Source organism: Alosa pseudoharengus, unplaced genomic scaffold (assembly GCF_046254945.1).
Source record: "Alosa pseudoharengus isolate Yale_2024_CS ecotype anadromous, Long Island Sound unplaced genomic scaffold, YU_APseudo_1.1 YU_APseudo_1.1_scf_9, whole genome shotgun sequence".
NCBI classification, from domain to species: Eukaryota; Metazoa; Chordata; class Actinopteri; order Clupeiformes; family Clupeidae; genus Alosa; species Alosa pseudoharengus.
In genome coordinates, this window is record NW_027468881.1 from 34,182,241 (window position 1) to 34,205,451 (window position 23,211).

The 23,211-nt window shown below is 45.0% G+C and overlaps 1 protein-coding gene and 1 long non-coding RNA gene across 2 annotated transcripts; both read left to right on the forward strand.

The window, feature by feature from the left end:
• Positions 1-1,533: 1,533 nt before the first annotated feature.
• LOC143114760 (vasopressin V2 receptor-like) lies at positions 1,534-23,211 on the forward strand. Its single transcript, XM_076276506.1, has 7 exons — positions 1,534-1,949; positions 2,463-2,539; positions 13,949-14,352; positions 14,954-15,199; positions 15,622-15,768; positions 17,788-18,505; positions 21,683-23,211. The coding sequence occupies exons 3-7, from the start codon at positions 13,951-13,953 to the stop codon at positions 21,880-21,882; spliced, it is 1,713 nt and encodes a 570-aa protein (XP_076132621.1). The 5' UTR covers positions 1,534-1,949; positions 2,463-2,539; positions 13,949-13,950; the 3' UTR covers positions 21,883-23,211.
• On the forward strand, positions 5,091-6,394 carry LOC143114497 (uncharacterized). The gene is made up of 2 exons (XR_012984930.1): positions 5,091-5,311; positions 6,231-6,394. It is a non-coding gene; the product is annotated as an uncharacterized LOC143114497 (long non-coding RNA).

The following is a 23,211-nucleotide window of genomic DNA, read 5'->3' on the forward strand; positions in this document are numbered from 1 at the left end:
TCCCCTGATGTGTGGCGCTCTCCACTGCTCCGTGAGCCTGCTGCCTCGTCTGTCCTTGCTCCTCCCGGGGCAAGGGCATGACTACACACAGAGAAACACTTATCACAAAGGCACACACGTCACATGTACGGCCGCCGCGCACACACACACACACACACGCACACACACACGCACACACGCACGCACGCATGCACACAGACACAGACACACGTATCAAACAGAAATGCAAATGCATCTCAGAGATGCACAAGACACCAACACATACTCACAAGATGAAAGCACAGAGACACACATCACACTGACAGAGACGACCTGAGACACACACATCTGATGAAAACACACATAGCCACTGACACACACACCACAGAAACATGCACAAAGGCAGACCCAGATAGCCACAAATAGACTGAGACACACACACACACACACACACACTCACATGACTTGCATATACTCACCAGACAGACTAAAACAAGAAATCACCAAAAACCCACCACACGATCACAGATGTACACCTCATAGACATACCAACATGTATGGCATTCAGACACCACACACCACATACCACAGACACATCACACTGAATAGTGATACATGAAGCTTTCAGTGGACAGGGATTCATGTAACACATCCAGGCGCTCCCCCTTACTCTCTCACTCACACACACACACACACACACACACATTCTCACACACTCACACACACACACACACACACACAGCTTTTGTCTGTTCACTGCAGCCCCCTAATTGTCCTTATCGTGTTTTGTGTGCAAAACAAAAGCACATCCAGTGACAGGGGTGACCTGTGGAAGATCCATACCTATATTGTGTGCCTTTGTACTTAAGCACCCAGGGTATAACCACAGAGCTCTGGAAGGTTCTGTACAAGAAGGGACACAATGGAGTGATGAAGACACAAGGGGACACACAGAAAGCCCCAAGTCCTATAGAATCAGCTTGCTCTCGGCAGATTTATCAGCAACTTTGAAAGGAAGGCGATTCAAACAACACCGCTCCTCGGTGCAGGCATCTGTGTTACTGCAAATATTTACACAGATCCCTCTTTCATGTCAAGCTCTCTCCCTATCTCCCCATCGATCTCCTTTTTCCTCAGGTAATGCCTGCTGAACCTGAGTACATATTTGACCTCTCCGTCTCTTCGCATAACCTCCACAGCCATCTTTTGTGTCGCTCTCTGTACCTGTTTTTCAGTGTCCAAGTGAAGAGGGATGTATGATGGCACCACATGCCCTGTCCACTGTCATCTTCAGCTCCTCCCTGATGTCCCTTAGGACGGAGTACTTGACCCAAGACGGAAGGGGGTTTGAGAGGGAGAGGGATAGGAGTAGGGGGAGGAGAGAGAGAGAGAGAGAGAGAGAGAGAGTTAGAGAGGGAGTGAGTGAGAGAGAGGGAGGGAGGGAAAGAGAGTGCTGGGCAGGCAGAGCTCAAATGCAGTGTGCTAAGCGCTGTGGACACACACATGCACACGCAGGCAAAGGCGCTCACTCACTCACTCACACACGCACACACACGCACACACGCTCACACACACACGCGCGCGCTGAGCTGGTGTGAAGCAGAGTGGACAGGTGAGCAGTCAGATCTTCTGAGAAGACGTTGATATTTCTCTGGATTGCTCTCACTCAGGCACCCACGCAGCGCTGTCAGTGAGGACGAGACGACTGGTGACAGGAGAGGACTCAGCCGCCATCGGGCAGCCTCTCAACATTACCCCACACTTCACCAGCAGCGCCGGCCGCACTCAACTTCTCTCTCCAGGATCACAAGGATTGCTGAAATAACTCCCGCAATTCATCAACTTTTGGGCAAACACCCAAAACTCACACACACACACACACACAGAAGACTGCCACAGCTGGACACCAGAGATTTAAAATGTGGATTATTACCCCTTAAAGAAAATCACTTGTGAAAGACACTCTCAAAGTAAGTTCATTTACTATGTTATGTTTTCCATACAGACTTCTTTACATTAATTCATTTACAAAACCTTCACTTATAGCTGAAATGTGTTCACTGAAGGTCCCTGATTTTTTGCTGAGCTCATAAAGCTCATGGTTTGTTGTTGATTGGCGTGAGCGACTCAAGTGTTCAGAAATAGTCTGCAGCAGCGCTCGTCCGGCTGCTGTGGTGTGAGCAGACTCCAGTGTCCGTGAGTGGCCCTGACAGGCGCGCTCACGCAGATCTGACACGGAATTGTGCTTACGGCCGTAAGGCTGAGCCCGCAAGAAGCCCGCTCACCTCGGGGCGACGCTGCAGAGTGGTCAATTAACACAGTCAGAGTGAGGGTCACGTTATTGATGACTGAGAGGCTTTTTTTAATTCGCCCTCTTCTTCCTCTGCAGCCAGAGCAGGGGATTTTTGATTAGTGCAGCAAAAAAATTGGTGACTAGATAAGACAGTCATGTTTTGACAAGTGTGTTTGGTGTTGATCTGTAGGGTTTCTGGGCTCCAGGCTAAAGACATCTGACAGAGGGAAAACACGAGGAGTCAGAGGACCATGCACTGAGAGCAAGGTAAGTGAGAGCAACCATCATCTGTGGATGCTGACCACATTCCCGACCACATTCCCGTCACACTGACAAAGATAGTCAAGCGTCACAGACATATAAACTTATAGTATTGAAGTAATGTGTGTAATGTGTGTGTGTGTGTGTGTGTGTGTGTGTGTGTGTGTATTTTCTGCAAGCATGGGCAAGTATCATGCATATGTGTATAGGTGTGCGTGTGTGTGTGTGCATGTGCATGTGTCCCTGTGTGTATTTGTCCACACTCTCCACACTCCTCAGACAAATGTCCTTTGTACAGCAGCCTCTGATGTTTTCTGATGGTATAATGGGCCCAGGTAGATTTATGAGACCCTCGTGCTGTACATACTGATGAAGTGGTCATTATACACACAGTAAATCACACCACCCGCGTGCGGTGCTGCACTGCCTGCCACTGCTCTCAGCCAAGACGGCGCAAATTGGATCATTTACACGTGAAGGCGGCCAAGACACCTCAGGTAGCGTGGGATCCTCTGGCAAACAGACAGAAATTGATTGGCTGGCCATTGGCTGATGCAGATTGGGGTCGACTAGACAAGAGCCCGAGAAAATCCAATGCGGTTCTGATCAGCTCTGTAACCTCCACCGTTGAACACAATGCAACAATATCAGCACAGCTAATGAGACACTCCCCGGCACATTGGACTGGCACACTGCGCTGTAAACAGTCCTCGCTCCTGCAGGTGACTGACCTTAGCCTAATGTTCATGCCATCTGAATAACAAGTGCCATTTGGTTTTATTATCCTATACTCCATCCTATATCTATATCAGATTGGTCCACTATATGTCATCATTTAACTCTTCTGATTGGCTGATATTATGGTTGGTTTCAACCCCCCCCCCCCCCCCCACCCCCACCTCTGAAAATTCTATGGAAAATTCTGATGAAAAAAATCGACTGTCATTGATGAACGGTGCTGGTAGTAGAAGTATTGGCTTGCCTGCTGTGGGTGAGGTGACTGTGCCCTTGGCCAAGTCAGCAAGGGTTGTTGACAAATCAAGCGCATTATTAATGTTGCCGTGGGACAAATGGCCCTGAGATAAACAATCGGGCGGTGGCCCGAGGCCAGAGCCCTCAGTTTAGATACAAGCAACAACGTGCAAGCAGCACCTGTCAGATACGGGCGTGCGCGCAAGTCGACCGCATTGGGACATGTAATGGGGCGTATCCACTGTGATTACAATCTAAAGGATTGTTGGAGTAAGTGCCAAAAGCACACACTATAAATCTCACAACCTGCTATTGTGTACGGTTGATGCTTTGTGAGCTAAGCATTGATTACAATCTGGATTGCAATTTATGTCCCTAAGAAAGATTAATTGTTTCTTACGGGTGCCTTTAGTTAATAAAGACAGCAAGTTAGACAGCAAGGTGAATATCTAAGTGTGAACTATCAAAAATAGAGCATGGGTGCATCAACCTCTTGGACTTATAGAGCAGGACACGGAATGAGGAGTCTGGTGAGTCACTTGCAACCACGCTGATTAATTTAAATTTAATTTGTATGTAAATAAAGCTGGGCAAAGCTAGATAGAACGGGGAGCATGTCAACACTGCATGCTAATTGTTTAATAAGAAAAAACTGTTTCTCCCCTCTATGTGACTGACACAGCATGATTCCAATAGGCCGTCACATCTATCAGAGACGATCGTAACAACAGCACTGATATGGACAGCTGTTCCACATGTTGTGACAGCTGATGGAATGTTGTGGGTTCCAAATACAAAAGTAGCCCCTATTTTGATACAAGCTCTCCAACAAGGCAACTCAGACATGGCCGTAACGTTGTACAGATTCAAAAATACACATTAAAGTTGACTACAACTCAATAACATCAAAATAAAATACCCCATCTATACGGACCCCATATAGAGACACGGTGGGATTTGTTTTATTTATTTATTGAGGTAGAAATTTTACATTTTAATATTATGCAAATAGTTTTGCATTCCATCAAAAGTATTGTCAGGGCAGGGGACACAAAACTATTACGTTGGAACGCAAAAGTTACTCAAAAATAAATACCCACCTCATATGACAATTTCCTGATCTCCGTACTGATCCGTGTGCCTGCATGTACAATTAATTTAGTGTCTGAAGATGCGTGTGCGCAACGCAGCAGTGTCTTAGAATAGCTTAGTTACTTGTCAACTTCAGCTGACAGTAGCCTAGTAGCCTACACACACCACTTCACAGACACTGGATCTTCAGAAGGTAAACCGGTCCACTTCCCATCCCATAATCACTAGTCAATACTACACTCCCTTTATGGAGTAAAACTTGTGTCACCTTAAACCGAATTTGAATATGAATTTGAATATGAATTTGAGCAATTGTATTGGAAAAACGAATTTGAATAGTATATATTGAAACTGAATTCATTAGATTGTAACTGAATCTCAGTCAACTTGAAATTGAATATAATATTTTGAAATTGAACTAATTTGCTCTGATACATAAATTATCCTGACTGAAAATTTCGCTCTTGGAACATTCACATTCAGTTCTCAAAATTCAGTTTCAAAACGTGAAATTCAATTTCAGTCTACCGAGACAAAAACAGCTGGTAGCTAAGGAAGAGCAATCGAGTGCAGAGCTATTGTGATCGCGTGACAAGTGCCGAGCGCGAAGCAAAGAGCATAGCACCCTCTTAGCAAGCTGTCTCCTGAACCTCCTTACAGTGTCGAACAGAGAAAGAAGAGATGGAAGCGACTGGCACATCAGAAAACGTCCAAGTAAGTTGATATCATATGCCATGTCTGTTAACGTTACTTTATATAATGTACATTATATGCTAGCGCTGGCTGGCTAGCCAGCATAGTTTCATCGACTAAGTTAAAGCTTTTTCCATAGTTCAGAACCAGTTAGACTACTATAACGTTACTCTTTGATAGAACAATATGATTGGTCATTGTCATATCATTGTGCCTTTTAGGCCTGTAAGAACACGTTACAATCTCAGGTTAAACAGTATCATTCATGGAAAACTGGATATGTCCCCCTAGTTAAGCTTTTTTCATCGTTGTGTTGTCTGTTACCTAATGCTACGTGGGGCAATTTTTTCGTGCCGTGATGTTGCCAGACAACTGGATTGCGATAACTAGCAAATGGTAGCTAGCTAGCTAGCTTCTAAGAGTTTCAAACTGAATATGTTCTATATCGATAATATGATCAAGACTCAAGAGACCCTAGTTTAACAGTATTTCTACAGGCTGATTTATGCTTCTTCATCGACTCCATGCAGATTTTGTAAAAGTTATTGAGAAATAGACACAGTATATTACAATAACCTAATTATTATACTTTAACTGTGTGTTGTCTTGATACTTCTGTTTCAGTAATGTGTGTGTAGATTGCAAATAATGTGTTGTATGACGATAGAAATGTCCTTGGTTCTTAATTAACTCATTGTATTGACCAAGTCGTGTGTGTGCAGAGAAGGTGTAATGATATTTATTATGATGTATACGATCCAAGGTATATATGTGTGTGTGAGAAACAACTGATTGTCTCTTAGGTGCACAGACTTGTGTATCCTGATTGCCTGATGCTTATGAGACCTCTTTGCGCAGAGATGAATAAACAATTAACGAGAAAGACTCACAGTAGACCTTTAAGCTAAACACTGATTGTTTGTTGGTTTTATTTTCATAGGTTGAGAGGCCTCAATGAACAGTGGACAGTGAGATAGACTGAGGACAATGGACTGGCACCGATCAGATATGGACACCGAAGCTTGATTTCTCTTAATAAATATCTTTGCAAGATGCAACACATATTGTAAAACACTTTACACACTAATAAACATGTCCACTGTTGTTTTCTCTGGAATTGATGTTTGCCAATTCACCATCACCAATTGTTTGCCATTGGTGGTGATGGATTTCCAAATGGATTTCCAAATGTATGGGCAATCTAAATTTTAGTTTATGTGTGTAATCAGCTGATATTAGATATGATGCAATTGCAAAATCATGTAGGTTTATCCTTTGCAACATAAGGAAGAACAGACCTTATCTGACACAGGATTCCACACAACTTCTTGTTCAGGCCATGGTCATCTCCAAGCTGGACTATTGTAATTTACTATTAGCTGGTTTACCTGCTTGTGTAGTAAGATTGTTACAGCTGAGTCAGAATGCTGCCGCACGCCTGGTCTTTAATCAGCCAAAGACATATGTAACTCCTCTCCTAGTTACTCTCCATTGGCTCCCTATTAGGCAGAATTAAATTTAAATCTCTCACTTTGGCCTATAGGACACTGACCGGATCTGCTCCTTGTTATTTTAATTCAATGATCAAGACGTACATCCCCAACTGCCCACTGCGGTCTTCTGAAGAGTGTCTGTTGTGTCGACCAGACATAGGTCAAATTCAAGACTTTTCCTCAGTGGTTCCATGTTGGTGGAATGAGTTGCCCAGTGCTCTCTGTTCCTGTGATAGTTTTGGGTCTTTTAACAGGGGTCTAAAGACGTATCTGTTCAACATGCACTTGAATTAACACTTATGGTTTGTATAGTATTGTTTCATTTTCATTAGGCTGTTGATTAATTTGACATTGTTGTTTATTATTGATATTCTCCATAATGTAGTCTTACCATGCTATTGTTATTTTTATTATATTATTGACTGAATGTACATTATTGTTTATTATTACTATTTTCCCTTTTTTCTCATTGTTTATGTCATTAGGCTATTGATTGAATTGACATGGTTGTTTATTATTGCTATTCTCTTTATTATAGTCTGACCAACATCTTCATTTGTTCCCTGTTCAATTTTAAGTATTATATTGTTTTGTATTTATGTTGCTTTGGACAAAAGCGTAACCATAACTATATGTAATTGGAAGCAAATAAAGGTAGCCTACACATCATAGTATTACAAGAGTGGCTTTAAACGTAAGAAAACGGTAATGATTTGTCCTTTTTTGGTCATTCAAACATGTAGATTTTTATTCACATAATTACTAGGTTGTTGCCTTTTCTATCCAGTAGGTGGCAGTCCAGGATAAGAAATAGAGCAGTAGTTGAGTAGGAAAAACGAAAACGAGAGAAAGTTATGCCCATGACATTTTAAAGAATGACAGGCTAGAAGTTTGCAATTGGTAGACAGTACATTGATGTTTGATGGCTAGCTGAGTAGTTCTGTATGGACTGACAGGCTGGAAGTTTGAAATGTAATACTGTAAAAAATGTTTTAGCCTATTTAAAATTACAAAAACGGTAGGTAAGACCATACATCGATGTTTGATGGCTAGCTGGGTAGTTCTGTACTTCAAGGATTGACAGGCTAGAAGTTTTAGGTGTAATACTGCAAAAACATTTTTATTTGTTTAAAATTACAAAAACGGTAGGTAAGTAGGCCTAGGCTACATCGATGTTTGATGGCTGGGTAGCCTAGGCTGTTCTGTATTTCAAGGATTGACAAGCTAGAAGTTTGAAATAATACTGCAACAAATGTTTTATTTGTTTAAAATTACATAAACGGTAGGTGAGACAGTAGGCCTACAATCGGAATGTGTTTTATGAATCGTGCGTGCAGATCTAATAACCGTGCAAACCAAGTGCCCACACTATGCTCTGCTTCGCGCTCGGCACTAGTCACGCGATCACAATAGCTCTGCACTCGATTGCTCTTCCTGAGCTACCAGCTGTTTTTGTCTCGGTAGACTGAAATTGAATTTCACGTTTTGAAACTGAATTTTGAGAACTGAATGTGAAAGTTCCAAGAGCGAAATTTTCAGTCAGGATAATTTATGTATCAGAGCAAATGAGTAAAATTTCAAAATATTATATTCAATTTCAAGTTGCCTGAGATTCAGTTACAATCTAATGAATTCAGTTTCAACATATACTATTCAAATTCGTTTTTCCAATACAATTGTTCAAATTCAGCAATTCAAATGCAAATACAACATATTCAAATTCGGTTTAAGGTGGCACAAGTTTTACTCCATAGACAGGTGGTAGACGTCTAGAGACGCAAGACAGTAGGGGAGTTCTCCAACTCCCGCTGCCCTGTACACAGGTCTTTGTTTCGCTCTACTGTAATAGAGCGACACCAGGGGAGCATTACTGAATGCCTCTGCGACTGCGAGGCGAGTCGGGTCGAGAAGGGGAGTGGAGAGAAAATGAGGGAGACTGAAAAGAAGAGGAACATAAGGCGCAGATGGCTACTCCGTGGAGAAAGAGACCAGTTTAAAGAGATAGCAGCACACTGACAGAATACATCTAAAGACTTGGTTGAAATTCTTTTTCTTTCTCAGAATTTGTGATGACATTTTAATCTCAATAATTATAATATTGTGTTGTAATATATAAATATCAATGATTTCCCTTAGAAGCAAAATATGTTTATCTTAAGCTGATTTATATAGCAATATTTTAAGGGAGTGATATTCAGTATTTTCAAGTATGTATCTTTTTGTCATGAAAAGCTTTTTTGGAAGAAATGTTCACATTTTTCATTTCAGCAGATTTTGCAAATCTATTACAAATCTATTATAACCTGGCTGAAAAACAAAATTGGCAATGGCAAACACATTTGTTTAATAAAATTAAATAAAATAATTTTAGCCCAACATAAGTTGTTTAATTATGTGTAGTGCTGCAACAGAACAAAGCAGTAATTGGCCAGTTCACGTCTAACTGTTTTGTATGGAGGCTAGTCTTTCTATTGCCCTGTTTGTGAGGTGCTTGTGTTGCTCCGACAACACTGTTATGCAACAGTCATGAGACCCACATCCCCATACCCAGGGATGATGTGAACAGGAGCAGGCGTTTTTACCACAGGAACTATTTAAGTAACAGAGGAATTATTTTTCGGAACTCTTGGACTCTTATTTTCGGAACTATGGAAATTAGACACTTTTCTTAGTTCGTAGTGGAATGTGCACACCGTCACTGAATGGTATACTTTAAGACTTATGAAAGCAGGTTTGGAGCAGAATTAAATTTTTCAGAACATTTGATTACTTCTAGGCAGTAGGAAAGCATTGTGATGATGTGTAAGTCCTCTCATTGAAAAACAAAACAGAGAGAGGGAGAAGGATAAAGAGTCCTTAATTTGATGATTACCATATATAATGAAGAATAATGGAAAAGCTGTGTGAGTGGCTCAGGGAAATTATGGGCTAAATATTTATGCATCAGAGTCTACAGATTCATAATTTACATAATATTCACGGATTCTGCATTGTGGAAAAAGCAACCAGGACAACTCCTGGGTGCTCTAAACTGGTTTCAGTTCCCAGAATTGTGTCAGTGGAAAATGGAGGAAGAGAAGAAGTGAATGACAGAGAGAGAGAGAGACAGAAAGAGAGCAAAAGAGTGTCTGTTGGTCAGACAGATATTTCAGTATCTACTGTGAATAGGGGAAGGGAGGAATTCATGCCTCTATAAATCACCTAACAGATGCCAGGCTTCCAGATAGAAACAGACTAAATGTGGGGGCAACCTCATAACACACACCCATAGCTCCGGAGTGAGAGAGATGGTGGAAATCTCAAAGGAACAAAGATAAAGCAGAGAAGTATAAAGAGCTTGTTTTGGCTGTGGTATAACAGAGTGAAGTCTCATTTCTCCTGGGACTGACACAGGAGGGATGGGCCTTGATATGTTAAGTAGACCAGTCCTGCTCTTTGACTTCATCTTAGGATTTATAGAGGAGATTAATAGTTTTTCTTAAAACCACAAAGAGAAGTTGTTGCCTCCTGGAAATGTCACATTAATTAGATTAATTCTTTACCAAGAATATCCTTTAACTTATTTTCTTCTTATTCATAGCTAATAGATCATTGATTCCACTGATCTGATAAATTGTTAGATTTCATTTCACATGTGCATACATGAAAGTCACACAGCTCACTCCAGCATGGCATTTTAAAATGTTAAATCATTTGCACTTTCATGAGTTCTGATTGGATCAGATTTGATCCCCATCTTCAGCTTTGAAGGGCTTGCGTTTGGTGTCAGACAGACCCGAGTCTGTTCTGGCCGTGCTAAATCAAGCCTTCATTAAAGACAGCCACAGTGGCGGGAAGCAGGGATAATAGGATGACGTGTAACACAAAACCTGAGTCAACGGATGTCAGAGCCAGGCTGGTAGTGTTGGTGTAGTGACCACAAGGAGGACTGGTCAAGTCAGGACAATGAGACGCCTCTTTAAACCAGGACAGCATAATTGATTCTGAGTGATACATTTTCTCCAATGAATGTTGAATTCCTTAGAAGAATATATGAGGGATTTGGGATGGCTGACACTTTTGAAAAAGTGTTTATCAGGCAAGATAAACAACTGTGGTACATCTGAGAGGGCTCCATTAAAACCCAATAATTTGAAATGGGCTTTATGGACAATAATCCCAAGGTTATCTTTGGCTCCAGGCAAGGCATTTGTTTACGATGTATGTAAGTCACCCTGTAGCCAAGCTTTTTCAGCCATGCCTATGAACCTCTAAAACAGTTAACTGTGACTGAGATGGAAGGTCACATTGGTGTACATTGCATTGTCAGGCCATGAGAATATTATCACCTCGAAATATATGAGTTATAGAATTGTTTTTTATGACTGATTCTAGGTTACACTAGCATCCTTCAATGAATTATCTTTATTGGTGATGTTTTATTTATAAGAGGATATAAGAAGCCAGGGGAGGACCAAGAGCTTATCATTTTTAGTGGATGTCCATAAAGCAATAAGTCAGTAACTCAATCTTCATCCACACATTTGAATGTGACCTCACAATACTTCTATGTCCTGAAACTTTCCGAATACGGGCACGACCTCTAAAATGTTATCTAATATTTTGTGGACCTGTTACTTTAATAACCAGTTGCTTCATGCCAGAACCCCAGATGGGTTTACATGATGACTTACTGCATATGCAGCTGATAACCTTCACACTGCTAAGCTAAACTAAATGGCCGTGCTATGTGGGAATATGAAGGCCAAGATTCCCGTGGTGATTTATCGGAGGAGACAGGGGTCGGCCACTCAGCTTCATTTTATAAACATCAGCTCGGCAGCTGTCACGGGGAGGGCCAGAGGATGCTGCGGCGCGCGTGATTGACCGCCCCCCAGTGCGCGTGCCGGCGTACCTGTGCTGGAGATGATCCCTGACCTCCATCGGCCGTCCCCGGCATGCGCGGCCGTGAGATGCAGACGCAGCACATTCGCGGCGAGTGACCCTGTGGCGTCCCGAGAGACCATCTTATTACACAGGGGGCAGCGGCTCCATCAAGAGCCCTCTCATTGATTTAAGATGGAGAGATAGAGAGAGTAGGAGAAGAGAATGAGGGAGGAAGGGAGGGGAGAGAGGGAGGTGGGGGCATAGGAGGCTCGCCTACCAAAGACAGCGTCCAGCACTCACTGCAGCTGAACATGACCTTTTGAAAGTCTAGTGGTGCCAGGATATTGCACCTTTCTCTTTATTTTAAGTGTGTTTTTAGTGATGGTGCATGGACCGCGGCTGTGGCTTGAGTGATGAGGCAACAGCACAGGGCTGATTATGGAGGCTGAAATATGAATCAGGAAGCATTCCTCTGGCGCACCACCACAGACTTTTATTCCAGCACAAATTCTCAGCTGAGGCATCACACGACAGCACCTTTCCACTTAGTCTACAGACATGTGATACACACACACACACACACACACACACACACACAGGGAGAGAGAGAGAGAGAGAGGCCACAATACAAGCAGACACCTGAACCTGAGCACTATTCCCCATACCTCTCCCATGTGCCAGACAGAGAGAAATGTGCACCTGTTCCTTATTTTGCTTCTGTCTATCACTCTATCAGACTCTATCAGTCTTATAAGGGCATCATGCTTCTCCTCCGGCGCTATTCTTTGCCTGTTTGCCTATTTTCTTTTCCTTCTCCTCTCTTCTTCTGTCCCTCCTTCATCACTGGCTACTCCATCCATCCCCTGGTAGATGTGTTTATTTAAGCAAGTCAGGGCCCCTATCCCATGACTCCCATGTTCCTGTAATTGTCAGTTTTATTCATTCCAATCTTATTTGTGTTGCTGATATTTATTTGTATGGCCAACAAAATAAGCTGCATTTTATTGGGATCAACGAAAGGGTGATTGTAGGGTGGGGGGGGGGGGGGGGGCAAAGAGGGGGGTCTGAACGAGTGAAGAAAGAAAGTGGGTAAAAAAAAGGAGCTAGTGGAATGTAAGGGGGTAAGCGAGGGATGAGAGAGAGATTACGAGGGAGAGAAGGTGAAGTGGGTGATTGAGTAGGGAGGGATAGAATGAGCTTCTGTCAAACTGGCCTGTGGAAAGTATGGAAAGGAAAACAAACTGTGATTGGGACTTGCGTCAAAAGCGAGACGGCCTAATTGTGGTGCAGTTACATAAAACCATGGGCGACTTCTCCGCATGATACCCTCACATGGAGTAATCAGCAGACTTGAGAGATGGGATTTAAGTGCACCATGCCTGTGTGTTTGGAATGACGAGACCGTTCCCCCACCTCCTCCCTCTTAACCCCCTGGCAAAAGCCACATTCATTTCACTTACTCGAGGACAGTCAAACTGCACTTAAGTACACAAGAGTGATTGCTTGACTGATTACATACCAAAGCCATTTACATAACTTGAAATGTTATGGAGAAGTATGTTAAAAAAAATTATGGAAACATATAATATCTAAATGGATCTTTTCTTTTCAAAGAGTGATATGCTGTTTCAAAGTGAAGAGATTATACCTTTAGACTCAACACAACACAAAGTGAAATCTGATCTGTTTAATCCAATTTGTCTTGTTTGCAATTCTGGATGGTGTTTTGACAGCACCCCTTCACTCCACCCGCCTCTCTCAGTGTGTTTTGTTGGCCAGAGGGGTAGCTTGCATTAATATTAGTCTCTGCTTCTCCACACAAAATAATAAAGATGCCAGAGAAAGGCACTTGGGATCGAGGCCTGAACTGAACCCAAAAGAGAGGGTGATATGATGAGGATGGACAAAGAGAGAGGAGGAGGAGAGAGAGAGAGGAACGGAGAGAGAGACTTTGCAATTGACCCTCAAATCAAAAGTCAATTGAGGATAATCTCACCAAGAACAGATAATGAGAGCCGACAAGGCACTGATTACTGTGACATGCCGCTTTACGGGTCAGGAGCGTTTTGGATCAGTAGTAATTAGGGCCAAATCTCATACCCTGAGTCACTACTTTTTTTTTACTGCATTCTATTTATTGATGCGGTCATGTCTGTGTCAGAGCAACAGTGCCATCGATGTTTGAACCAATGTGTGTGTGTGTGTGTGTGTGTGTGTGTGTGTGTGTGTGTGTGTGTGTGTGTGTGTACTGTTGTGTTTTAATGTGCCTGTGTCTGTGTCTGTGCTCTCTCCTCCCCAGGCATGGAGGCCGTCTCTGGGGTGGCAGCTTGGGACGGGCTGGCTCAGTCCTCGGTGGCAGCAGTGGCGGCGGCGGCCACGTCGGGATGGGTCAACCTCACCTCCGCTCTGTCCCCGGGGCCCGCCGCCAGCCCCAATGGCACCCACGGTGGCGGGGGGTCCTACTTCTGGCTCTTCCCTGAGAACGCCACGGGGAGCCCCCTGGGCACGCCGGCCCCGGCGCGGCAGCGGGATCCGGCCCTGGCACGGGCCGAGATCGGCGTGCTGGGCCTGGTGCTGGCACTCACCATGCTGGGCAACGGCTTCGTGCTGTGGGTGCTGCTTCGCCGACGCAAGCAAAACGCGCCCATGCACGTCTTCATGGTCAACCTGTGTCTGGCTGACCTGGTGGTGGCTTTCTGCCAGGTGAGAGACTTACGCTCAGCCTTGGGTGCTTCTTTCATCTGATTGGGGCAGCCGTGGCCTACTGGTTAGCGCTTCGGACTTGTAACCGGAGGGTTGCCGGTTCGAACCCCGACCAGTAAGCACGGCTGAAGTGCCCTTGAGCAAGGCACCTAACCCCTCACTGCTCCCCGAGCGCCGCTGTTGTTGCAGGCAGCTCACTGTGCCGGGATTAGTGTGTGTGCTTCACCTCACTGTGTGTTGTTCACTGTGTGCTGAGTGTGTTTCACTAATTCACGGATTGGGATAAATGCAGAGACCAAATTTTCCTCACTGGATCAAAAGAGTATTTATACTTATACTTATACTGTTCTTGCTGCTGATAAGTGAAGACATATTCCCATACTCTTCCATATTCCCTTGATTCCAATTGAAATAAGTATGAGACGTGTGATGTGTGTTCACGACAGTTAAAAACCACAGTGAAGTGTCTTAATGGTACAGAGATTTTCACAGATGTGGATCATGTTAGTTTTGCAAGCATGGAAGGGTCTAGGGGAGGTGACTGCCTCAGGAGCGTTGGAACAGGTTGTTGTCCAGAGCTGAAGCCTCTTGTGTTGTCCAGGTGCTTCCCCAGCTGGTGTGGGACATCACCGAGCGATTCCAGGGGCCCGATGCGATCTGCCGCCTGGTCAAGTACCTGCAGATCGTCGGCATGTTCGCCTCCTCTTACATGATTGTAGCCATGACAGTGGACCGGCACTACGCCATCTGCTGCCCACTACAGGCCTATCGCGGAGGGGCCGTGTCCCGATGCAACACTCCCGTCGTGGTGGCCTGGGCCCTGGCCCTCCTCTTCAGCATACCACAGGTGACATTACTGTACCACCCCCACAGAGACACAAACACCTTCACTTCAGCATACCACAGGTGACATTACTGTACCACCCCCACAGAGACACAAACACCTTCACTTCAATATTTTCATGACCTTGGTTTAGACTTAAAAATACATTTGCACAGTAGTGTATATTGTATACTCCTTCAAAGAAGCAGATTTGCCATAGGATGAATGGAAGCTATGCTGGATATGTGCGTTATGTTGCACTAGTAGTTGGTGGCGGAGGCAGTGGCAGGCTGTAGAGGTCAGCAGGTCAATGCAGCTAATTCTTGGAGAGGCCCTGAACATTCCTTTCCTGTCCTCTCCTCTCCTCTCCCCTCCTCTCCTCTCCTCTCCTCTGCTCTGCTCTCCTCTCCTCTCCTCTCCTCTCCTCTGTTCTCCTCCCCCCCCAGGTGTTCATTTTCTCCAAGTCGGAGCTGGCGCCGGGGGATTTCGAATGCTGGGCCCACTTCATCGAGCCCTGGGGCCTCAAGGCCTACGTCACCTGGATGACCTTGGCCGTGTTTGTGTTTCCTGCTTTCATCATCACTGTTTGCCAGGTAAGTCGCAGAGCCACCCCCCCACCCCCCCCCCCCCCCCCTTTGGCTCTCCATGACCTCCTGGAGAAAGCGTCTGTCATCTCTGGGGAAATAAGAGTGTATGCAGGGCTAAGCTCCACGTCTACCTGTGTCTGCAGTCACGAGGCTGTCTCCAGCGTATGTTACATACATTATGTAATTCTCCAAAAAGAGTTATTTTTTCTCTCTCCATCCCTCCATACTGTATACTGTATAGCTCAGCAATGCAGAGAGATCTGGAGGTCTTCACTGTCTGTCCTAGGAGTAATGGTTGGCGTGAGAGGTGTGAAATTTGAGTGGGAAGTTCCTCTTTAGCACGCGTAATACCACAGCACCATATAAGGAGACAGTGTGCTGATGGTGTTTGCCTTTGATTTAGAGGGGAGAGGGAAGTACTGATTATCTCACACACACAGGGGCTTTTTCTCCCTACTGGCACATGGGGGGTGGGGTGGGGTGTGAGTGGGGGTGGGGTGGGGGTGGGAGTAGGGGGGGGGGGGCAGCCCAGAGAGGGTCGACATTCTGATCCGAGCTGGGACTGGTCACAGCGCTTCTATTTAGGGACAGATATTCTTGTGTCCAGATATTTCTCACCACTAATTGATGTCTGATATCTGAGGCGCCATGTAAAACGTCAAACCAGAAAGGAGGGGGGGCGGGGGGTGGGGGTTAGAAAGGCAGGCCGGTTCAACCAACCAAGTGTACTTCCATGTGCTGTATATTGAGCACTTTCCTTTCAGATATATTTTGAGGTGAACTCAATCTACCCTCTGATCGCTATCTATTATGTGCATTATGGTAAAGATAATGGCTGTGGTTTTTTTGTTTTTTTTTTTAACTTTTTTTCATCCGTTTCCTGTTTTTGGTGGGAACTAAGTTCTTTCAGATTATTTTTACAGAGTCAGCTATCTAAATTTAGATTTAGATTTAGATTCAACATTATTGTCATTGTGCAGAGTACAAGTACAAAGACAACGAAATGCAGTGAGCGTCTAACCAGAAGTGCAAAAAAAGCAGAAAAGTGCAATGTGATATACAAGGTATAGGCAGGTGGTGTATAGACAGGACAATAAATATAGTGCAGTGTAGACAGTAGTATACATGTACAGTTGATTTACAGAAAGTGGTTTAGAGTAGTATAAATTAAATATAAATATATACAGTGTATTAGCAGTTACCTTAAGAGCAGAATAAATATGGCTATGTAATATGAACAATGTATGATACAGTATGTGCAATGTAGCAGTAACATTATAATAGTAGTAATAATAATATAGATGCAGTGTATTAACAGGATATAAAATAAGAAAACAGAATAAATGTGGATATTCAGTATGAAAAATAAAGACAGATATCTACAGAATAAGTAAATATACTCCTTTGATCCCGTGAGGGAAATTTGGTATCTGTATTTATCCCAATCCGTGAATTAGTGAAACTCAAACAGCACAAAGCACACACTAACCCGGAGCAGTGAGCTGCCTGCTCCAGCGGCGCTCGGGGAGCAGTGAGGGGTTAAGTGCCTTGCTCAAGCCCAATTACAAGCCCGAAGCCCTAACCAGTAGGCCACGGCTGCCCCATGTGCAGTGTGGTAACAGTACCATTGTAATGCAGAGACAGTAACATTACAAGAGTATTAAGAATAATTGTATGTGCAGGATGAATAGTATGAAGAGCAGTAGAAAATGGCTATATGTAAGTCTAATTACAGTACATTTGTAAATAAATAAATAGAACACTATGGATGGGATAGGGTAGTGCAGGGGGGGGGGTCCACCTCCTTGTTGTCCCTATCAAGGTTGCCAAGTCGTGGAGACATCTCAACAGGCACAGGCAAGGAGGCATCGGGCAGGTTGTGGGATTTCAGTAGACACTAGTACTTTGAGAAAAAAAAAAATATTTTCTATGTCAAAGGGCCATTTAGATAGTGATTTGTTGTTTGTGTTCTATGTTGTGAGGTGTTTGTTTTCTTATGCCCTGTACTATTTCTTTCACTTATAGGTGCGAATATTCAGAGAAATCCATGACAACATCTACCTAAAATCAGAGAGGGTTGTGACAGCCGACCTCAAGAAGAATGTTGTGTTCTTCGGCCTCCAGACTGTTAAAAAAGAGGATGATCGAATGAGAGGAAGAGCAGGTCACAGACCCAGGGAGCGGAGAGGAGGAGGAGGAGGAGGAGGAGGAGGAGGCTACCCTCTCCAGAAAAGCGAAAACAACCACCCATGCCACCCAAACTGTAATGACTATCCAATAGAAAATACGTCGGACTGCTACGACTGTCCTTGTTCGAACAGCCAGTACGGCCAGTGCCCCAGCGACGTCACCCTACAGCCCTGCTCCCATGGCAACAACAGCGCGCCCGACGTCCTCCCCACCAATCAGAACCATTCCAGCTCCACGGGGCCAGTCAGTCACTCTGTTTACAACCACCAGGAGCACGGGCCGCCCGCCTGCATGGAGTCCGGCTGCTACCGCGGCTCCTTCTCTTGCGACAGCAGCCCCCTCAGCGCCTCCTTCCAGTCCCGCTACAGCGTGGCCAGCGGATCGCCCTACGCCGCCCAGGCGCCCCTCAGCCCGCCACCGCCCAGCATTTCCAGGGCCATGTCCAAGACGGTGCGCATGACACTGGTGATCGTGCTGGTCTACACCATCTGCTGGGCACCCTTCTTTATCGTACAGCTGTGGGCAGCCTGGGACCCCAACGCACCCATCCAAGGTTAGGTCCAAGCAGGGCTGGGAGAGTAGATGGAAGGGAAATCAGTTCATATGACATGTTATGATCTGGCAAGAGCAGAAGAAAGAGAGAAAAGAAAAGATATCCGCACACTGTCTTACATGCTCCCAATGCCACTCAGGTCTTCGTCAGGTACCTAAAGCACCTTCGTCAGGCTAGTATTCGGCACCTGCTGAATTTCAAAGGTGTGTGTACATTCCTACACTAAAAAAGCAGGAAGAAAGGCAGTCTTTCACTTTAGACTATTATCATTACTCTCTACTAGTCAAAGTCAGTCAAAGTCAAAGTCAGCTTTATTGTCAATTTCTTCACATGCCAAGACATACAAAGAGATCGAAATTACGTTTCTCACTATCCCACGGTGAAGACAAGACATATTTTACCAATTAAGTCCACAGACAAACATAACATTCAAGTAAACAATAAAAAGTAAATAAGAAGGCACATACAATGAAGAAATAAGAGCAGCAAAATTGGGTTGAAATTGTGCAATTGAGCATAGACAGTCAATATAATAGTGCAAAGTCAGGCCAATAAATGGCTGAGGTAGTTCTGTTTGACCTAAGTAAGCAAGTGGCATAGTGGTGCAAGTTATGTAAGAGCAGCAGAAGTTGTGTTTTCAGGACAACAGGAAAACAACAACAAGTTGCAAAGTGTGCAAAGTATGCAAGTGTACAAGTGGAGTAGTGCAAGTGGAGTAGTGCAAGGCAGCCATTGTGGGTCCAAAGTCCAGGATGTTATGTAGCTATGGGTGGAGGGGGGAGATAGTTCAGCATCCTAACAGCCTGGTGTATGAAGCTGTTGGTGAGTCTGGTGGTGCGGGAGCGCAGGCTTCTGTACCTCTTCCCAGAGGGCAGTAGATCAAACAAATTGTGAGCGAGGTGACTTGCATCACTCACAATTGTGGTCGCCTTGCGGGTGAGGTGGGTGGTGTAAATGTCTTTCAGGGAGGGGAGTGAAGCACCAATAGCACACATGGTGTGTGTGTGTGTGTGTGTGTGTGTGTGGGGGGGGGGGGTGTATGTGTAAGTGGGTGCATGTCTGCCTTTACAAAATAAATATCAAATAAATATAAAAATATAATAAATATAAAAAAAATAATAATCAAGATAAAAAGTACTTAAAATGCTAGTAAACTGGGAAAACAAGCATTTGGAAATGTGACAGGTAATGAGATAAAAAAGACATGCGATACAACCCTTGAGGGGTGTTCCAGTAAGGCTTTTCCACACATCTGAAATGCATTGCAAGATGCTCAGAGACGCCGCGAGTCACAGTTCGTGGTGGGTGACATACCACAGAGAGGTAGAACATCTAATTGCCTGTGCTGAGGTTAATCATGCTCATGGAGGCGTGCATTCCAAAAGTGCTGTTCTCAGAGCCTTTCTGTGATTTAAGAGTCTCATTGTCAACACTATGGTGTCCAGGTGCAGACTCTCTCTCTTTCCCATGTCACATGAAGTGGGCTGATATTTTTACCGCGTGGTTCTGGTACGGAGGGACCTTTCTGAGCACTGGACTGGACTGGACTGGACTGGAGGCATAGGTGTGCAGCTGTACCATTAATCATGTCAGAGTAGACCCTCATACCCCCCCTCCAGTCCTAATAAATAATATATTTGTTTCCCCCTGTTGCTTCTCTGCTCTGGCCAGGGGCTGATGTTCCAGCACTACCACTAGCCTAAACTATGAAATTACTTTCATCTGTTTAACATCCTTTCCTTTTTCCATTTCTCATTTCTTTGCCCTTTTCTCATCATCTCTCTCTCTCTCTCTCACTGACAACTCATACAAACACACACATTTTCTCTCTCTCTTTCTGTCTCTCTCTCTCTCACTGACTCATACAATCACACACATTCTCTCTCTCTCTCTCTTTCTGTCTCTCTCTCTCTCATTCTCTCTCCTCTGCTCCTGTGGAGATTTATGTCAGGGGGTGTTGTGAACCCATTAGGTGTCATGTATTACTCATTGTGCTTTACACCATTTTCCTTTATTCATTTCCTCTCTGGCACCATCTTTGTTTGTTTATCATGTTCAGCCATTTTAATTTTTGTGTCGAGAGACACTATAAATTCCTAATTTCTTGGAGCCGTAAACTTCTAAAACCAAACCAACACTCTTGGGCTTGATCATTGCAATTTCGCAGATTTGAAACGGGTGGCTGCCACAGAAAATTGTGTGCTAATCAGGCCATTTATTTGGGACAAATCCCTCTCTATTGACGCATAATGCTGTTTATGTATTTGGCCCTGCCTCACAGCATAGCCCATAAACCTCTGATTATACCCCCTGTGTGTGCCTGCTCCCATAACTAAATTACCCAGGCAAAAACCCTCACGTCGGAGCACAGGCAGCTCAGGTTGATACCTTTGGTTTTGTGAGGTCTGCGTTTGCATTCCGCGCTATCAGAAGGGAACACTGTGTCCTCCGTTCTGATGTCTATCTGCTTGTCTAAAGCCATTCCGTGCACCTAGCCAGAGCGCCGCGCCACAGCGCATACTGATCGAGTAGAACCCGAGGAGTCGTGACCAACAACAACACCCCCCCCCCCCCCCCATACAACAACAAAAAAAATTACATTTCTGTTACATTATCAGATCACATAGCTTCAAAAGAACATATTAACAGCTTATTTGGCAGACCTGTCTTCATTAGTGGACCAGTGTGTAACAGAGTCTGTGTGTGTGTGTGCGTGCGTGTGTGTGTGTGTGTGTGTGTGTGTGTGTGTGTGTGTGTGTGTGTGTGTGTGTGTGTGTGTGTGTGTGTGTGTGCGTGTGTGTGTGTGTGTGTGACCCATACGGACAAAACTATGTGACCTAGGCTATCAGTGCAAGCTAGTGGTGTTGATCTTTGGCAGCTTGGGGCATGTCCACAATCTTGTTTTCAGTGGGTTAAGGCTGGCAGGGCTCTCCAGCAGAAAAATAAAACAGCTAGCAAAGTTTTGCTCCATATCTGCAGTTATAGGCAGCCTTGCAGTATGGCGCAGGAGATGTTTTTTGTACCCCTGAATATCATTGAGTGACAAAGCCCTATCTTATCTCTTGAAATATTTGAATCCTGTCTATTGTAATATGATTTGTGGATTTAAATAAATAATTAAATGTGTGTGTGTGTGTGTGTGTGTGCGTGTGTGTGTGTGTGTTCTCTGATCTGCAGGGGTGGCCTTCACCATCCTGATGCTGTTGGCCAGCCTGAACTCGTGCACCAACCCCTGGATCTACACGGCCTTCTCCAGCAGCGTGTCGCGGGAGCTGCAGGCCCTGTTGCGCTGTCGGTCGCCCTCCGCACGCCGCGGATCGCTGCCCGACGATTCCACCGCCACACACACCTCCACCACCAAGGAGAGCCTGTACTGAGACCAGACTCACACACACCTCCACCACCAAGGAGAGCCTGTACTGAGACCAGACTCACACACACCTCCACCACCAAGGAGAGACTGTACTGAGACCAGACTCACACACACCTCCACCACCAAGGAGAGCCTGTACTGAGACCAGACTCACACGCAAACCCGCACACTGACACACACACTCACGTCGTGCCGAAGGCAAACTATCTCAGGACGATGGGTCTACCTCCACCACCAAGGAGAGCCTGTACTGAGACCAGACTCACACACACCTCCACCACCAAGGAGAGCCTGTACTGAGACCAGACTCACACACACCTCCACCACCAAGGAGAGCCTGTACTGAGACCAGACTCACACACACCTCCACCACCAAGGAGAGCCTGTACTGAGACCAGACTCACACACACCTCCACCACCAAGGAGAGCCTGGACTGAGACAAACACACACACACCTCCACCACCAAGGAGAGCCTGGACTGAGACAAACACACACACTCGCAGGTGTCACGGACACACACTCACGTGCTGAGGATAAGTACCTGATGACGATGGGTCCGACAGCACCCACACACACCTTCACCAAGGTGAGCGTGTACTTTGGTGGCACACACACAAAAACACACAAATCCAGGAGTGCAGGATGACATCACCACCACATACACATCTTCACCAAGGAGAGTCTGAGACACACACACACACACACACAAAGTCCACCTCCTTATTAAACTCCTGTCAAAGTGACAGATTCTGAGAAGGAGACCTTAGAAGAAGTCCTCAGACAGACACAAAGGCAGACATGCACCCACTTACACATACAATCCCCCTCTCACACACACACGCACACACACACACACACACACACACACACACACACACACACACACACACACACACACACACACACACACACACACACACACACACACACACACACACACACACACACACACACACACACACACACACACACACACCACAGAGTCCTTCACCTGTGTCATGATGGGGGACAGGAGAGAAGAGGGGGCCCATAATTTAGAGCGGTCTGTGTGTGTCATGGAGCAGGAGAGGAGGATGAGCCACAGAACACAGGAGAAAATGGAGGAGAGAAGTGCAGATAAGGGGGAGCGATACTCCACACACTGGGAGCTGATACGCACGCTCATGGGAGAGCCGTGACTCAATACCTCTCTTCTTTTATCAACACACACATACACACACACACACGCCGAAAAAACAACACCGCCTCAATACATTTCTGAACTTCTGAACCAACTACAGTGCACACATTACGACTTATCCACACCAATTTATCATGTAGAAAGGAGGTCAA

What these genes read in the sequence shown, in the direction of transcription:
- LOC143114760 (XM_076276506.1), top strand. Translation starts at nt 13,951, where the DNA reads ATGGAGGCCGTCTCTGGGGTGGCAGCTTGGGACGGGCTGGCTCAGTCC. An exon ending in TCCTCTTCAGCATACCACAG is followed by an intron (nt 15,200 to 15,621) that starts GTGACATTACTG and finishes CTCCCCCCCCAG; the next exon opens with GTGTTCATTTTCTCCAAGTC. An exon ending in CCCCAACGCACCCATCCAAG is followed by an intron (nt 18,506 to 21,682) that starts GTTAGGTCCAAG and finishes TCTGATCTGCAG; the next exon opens with GGGTGGCCTTCACCATCCTG.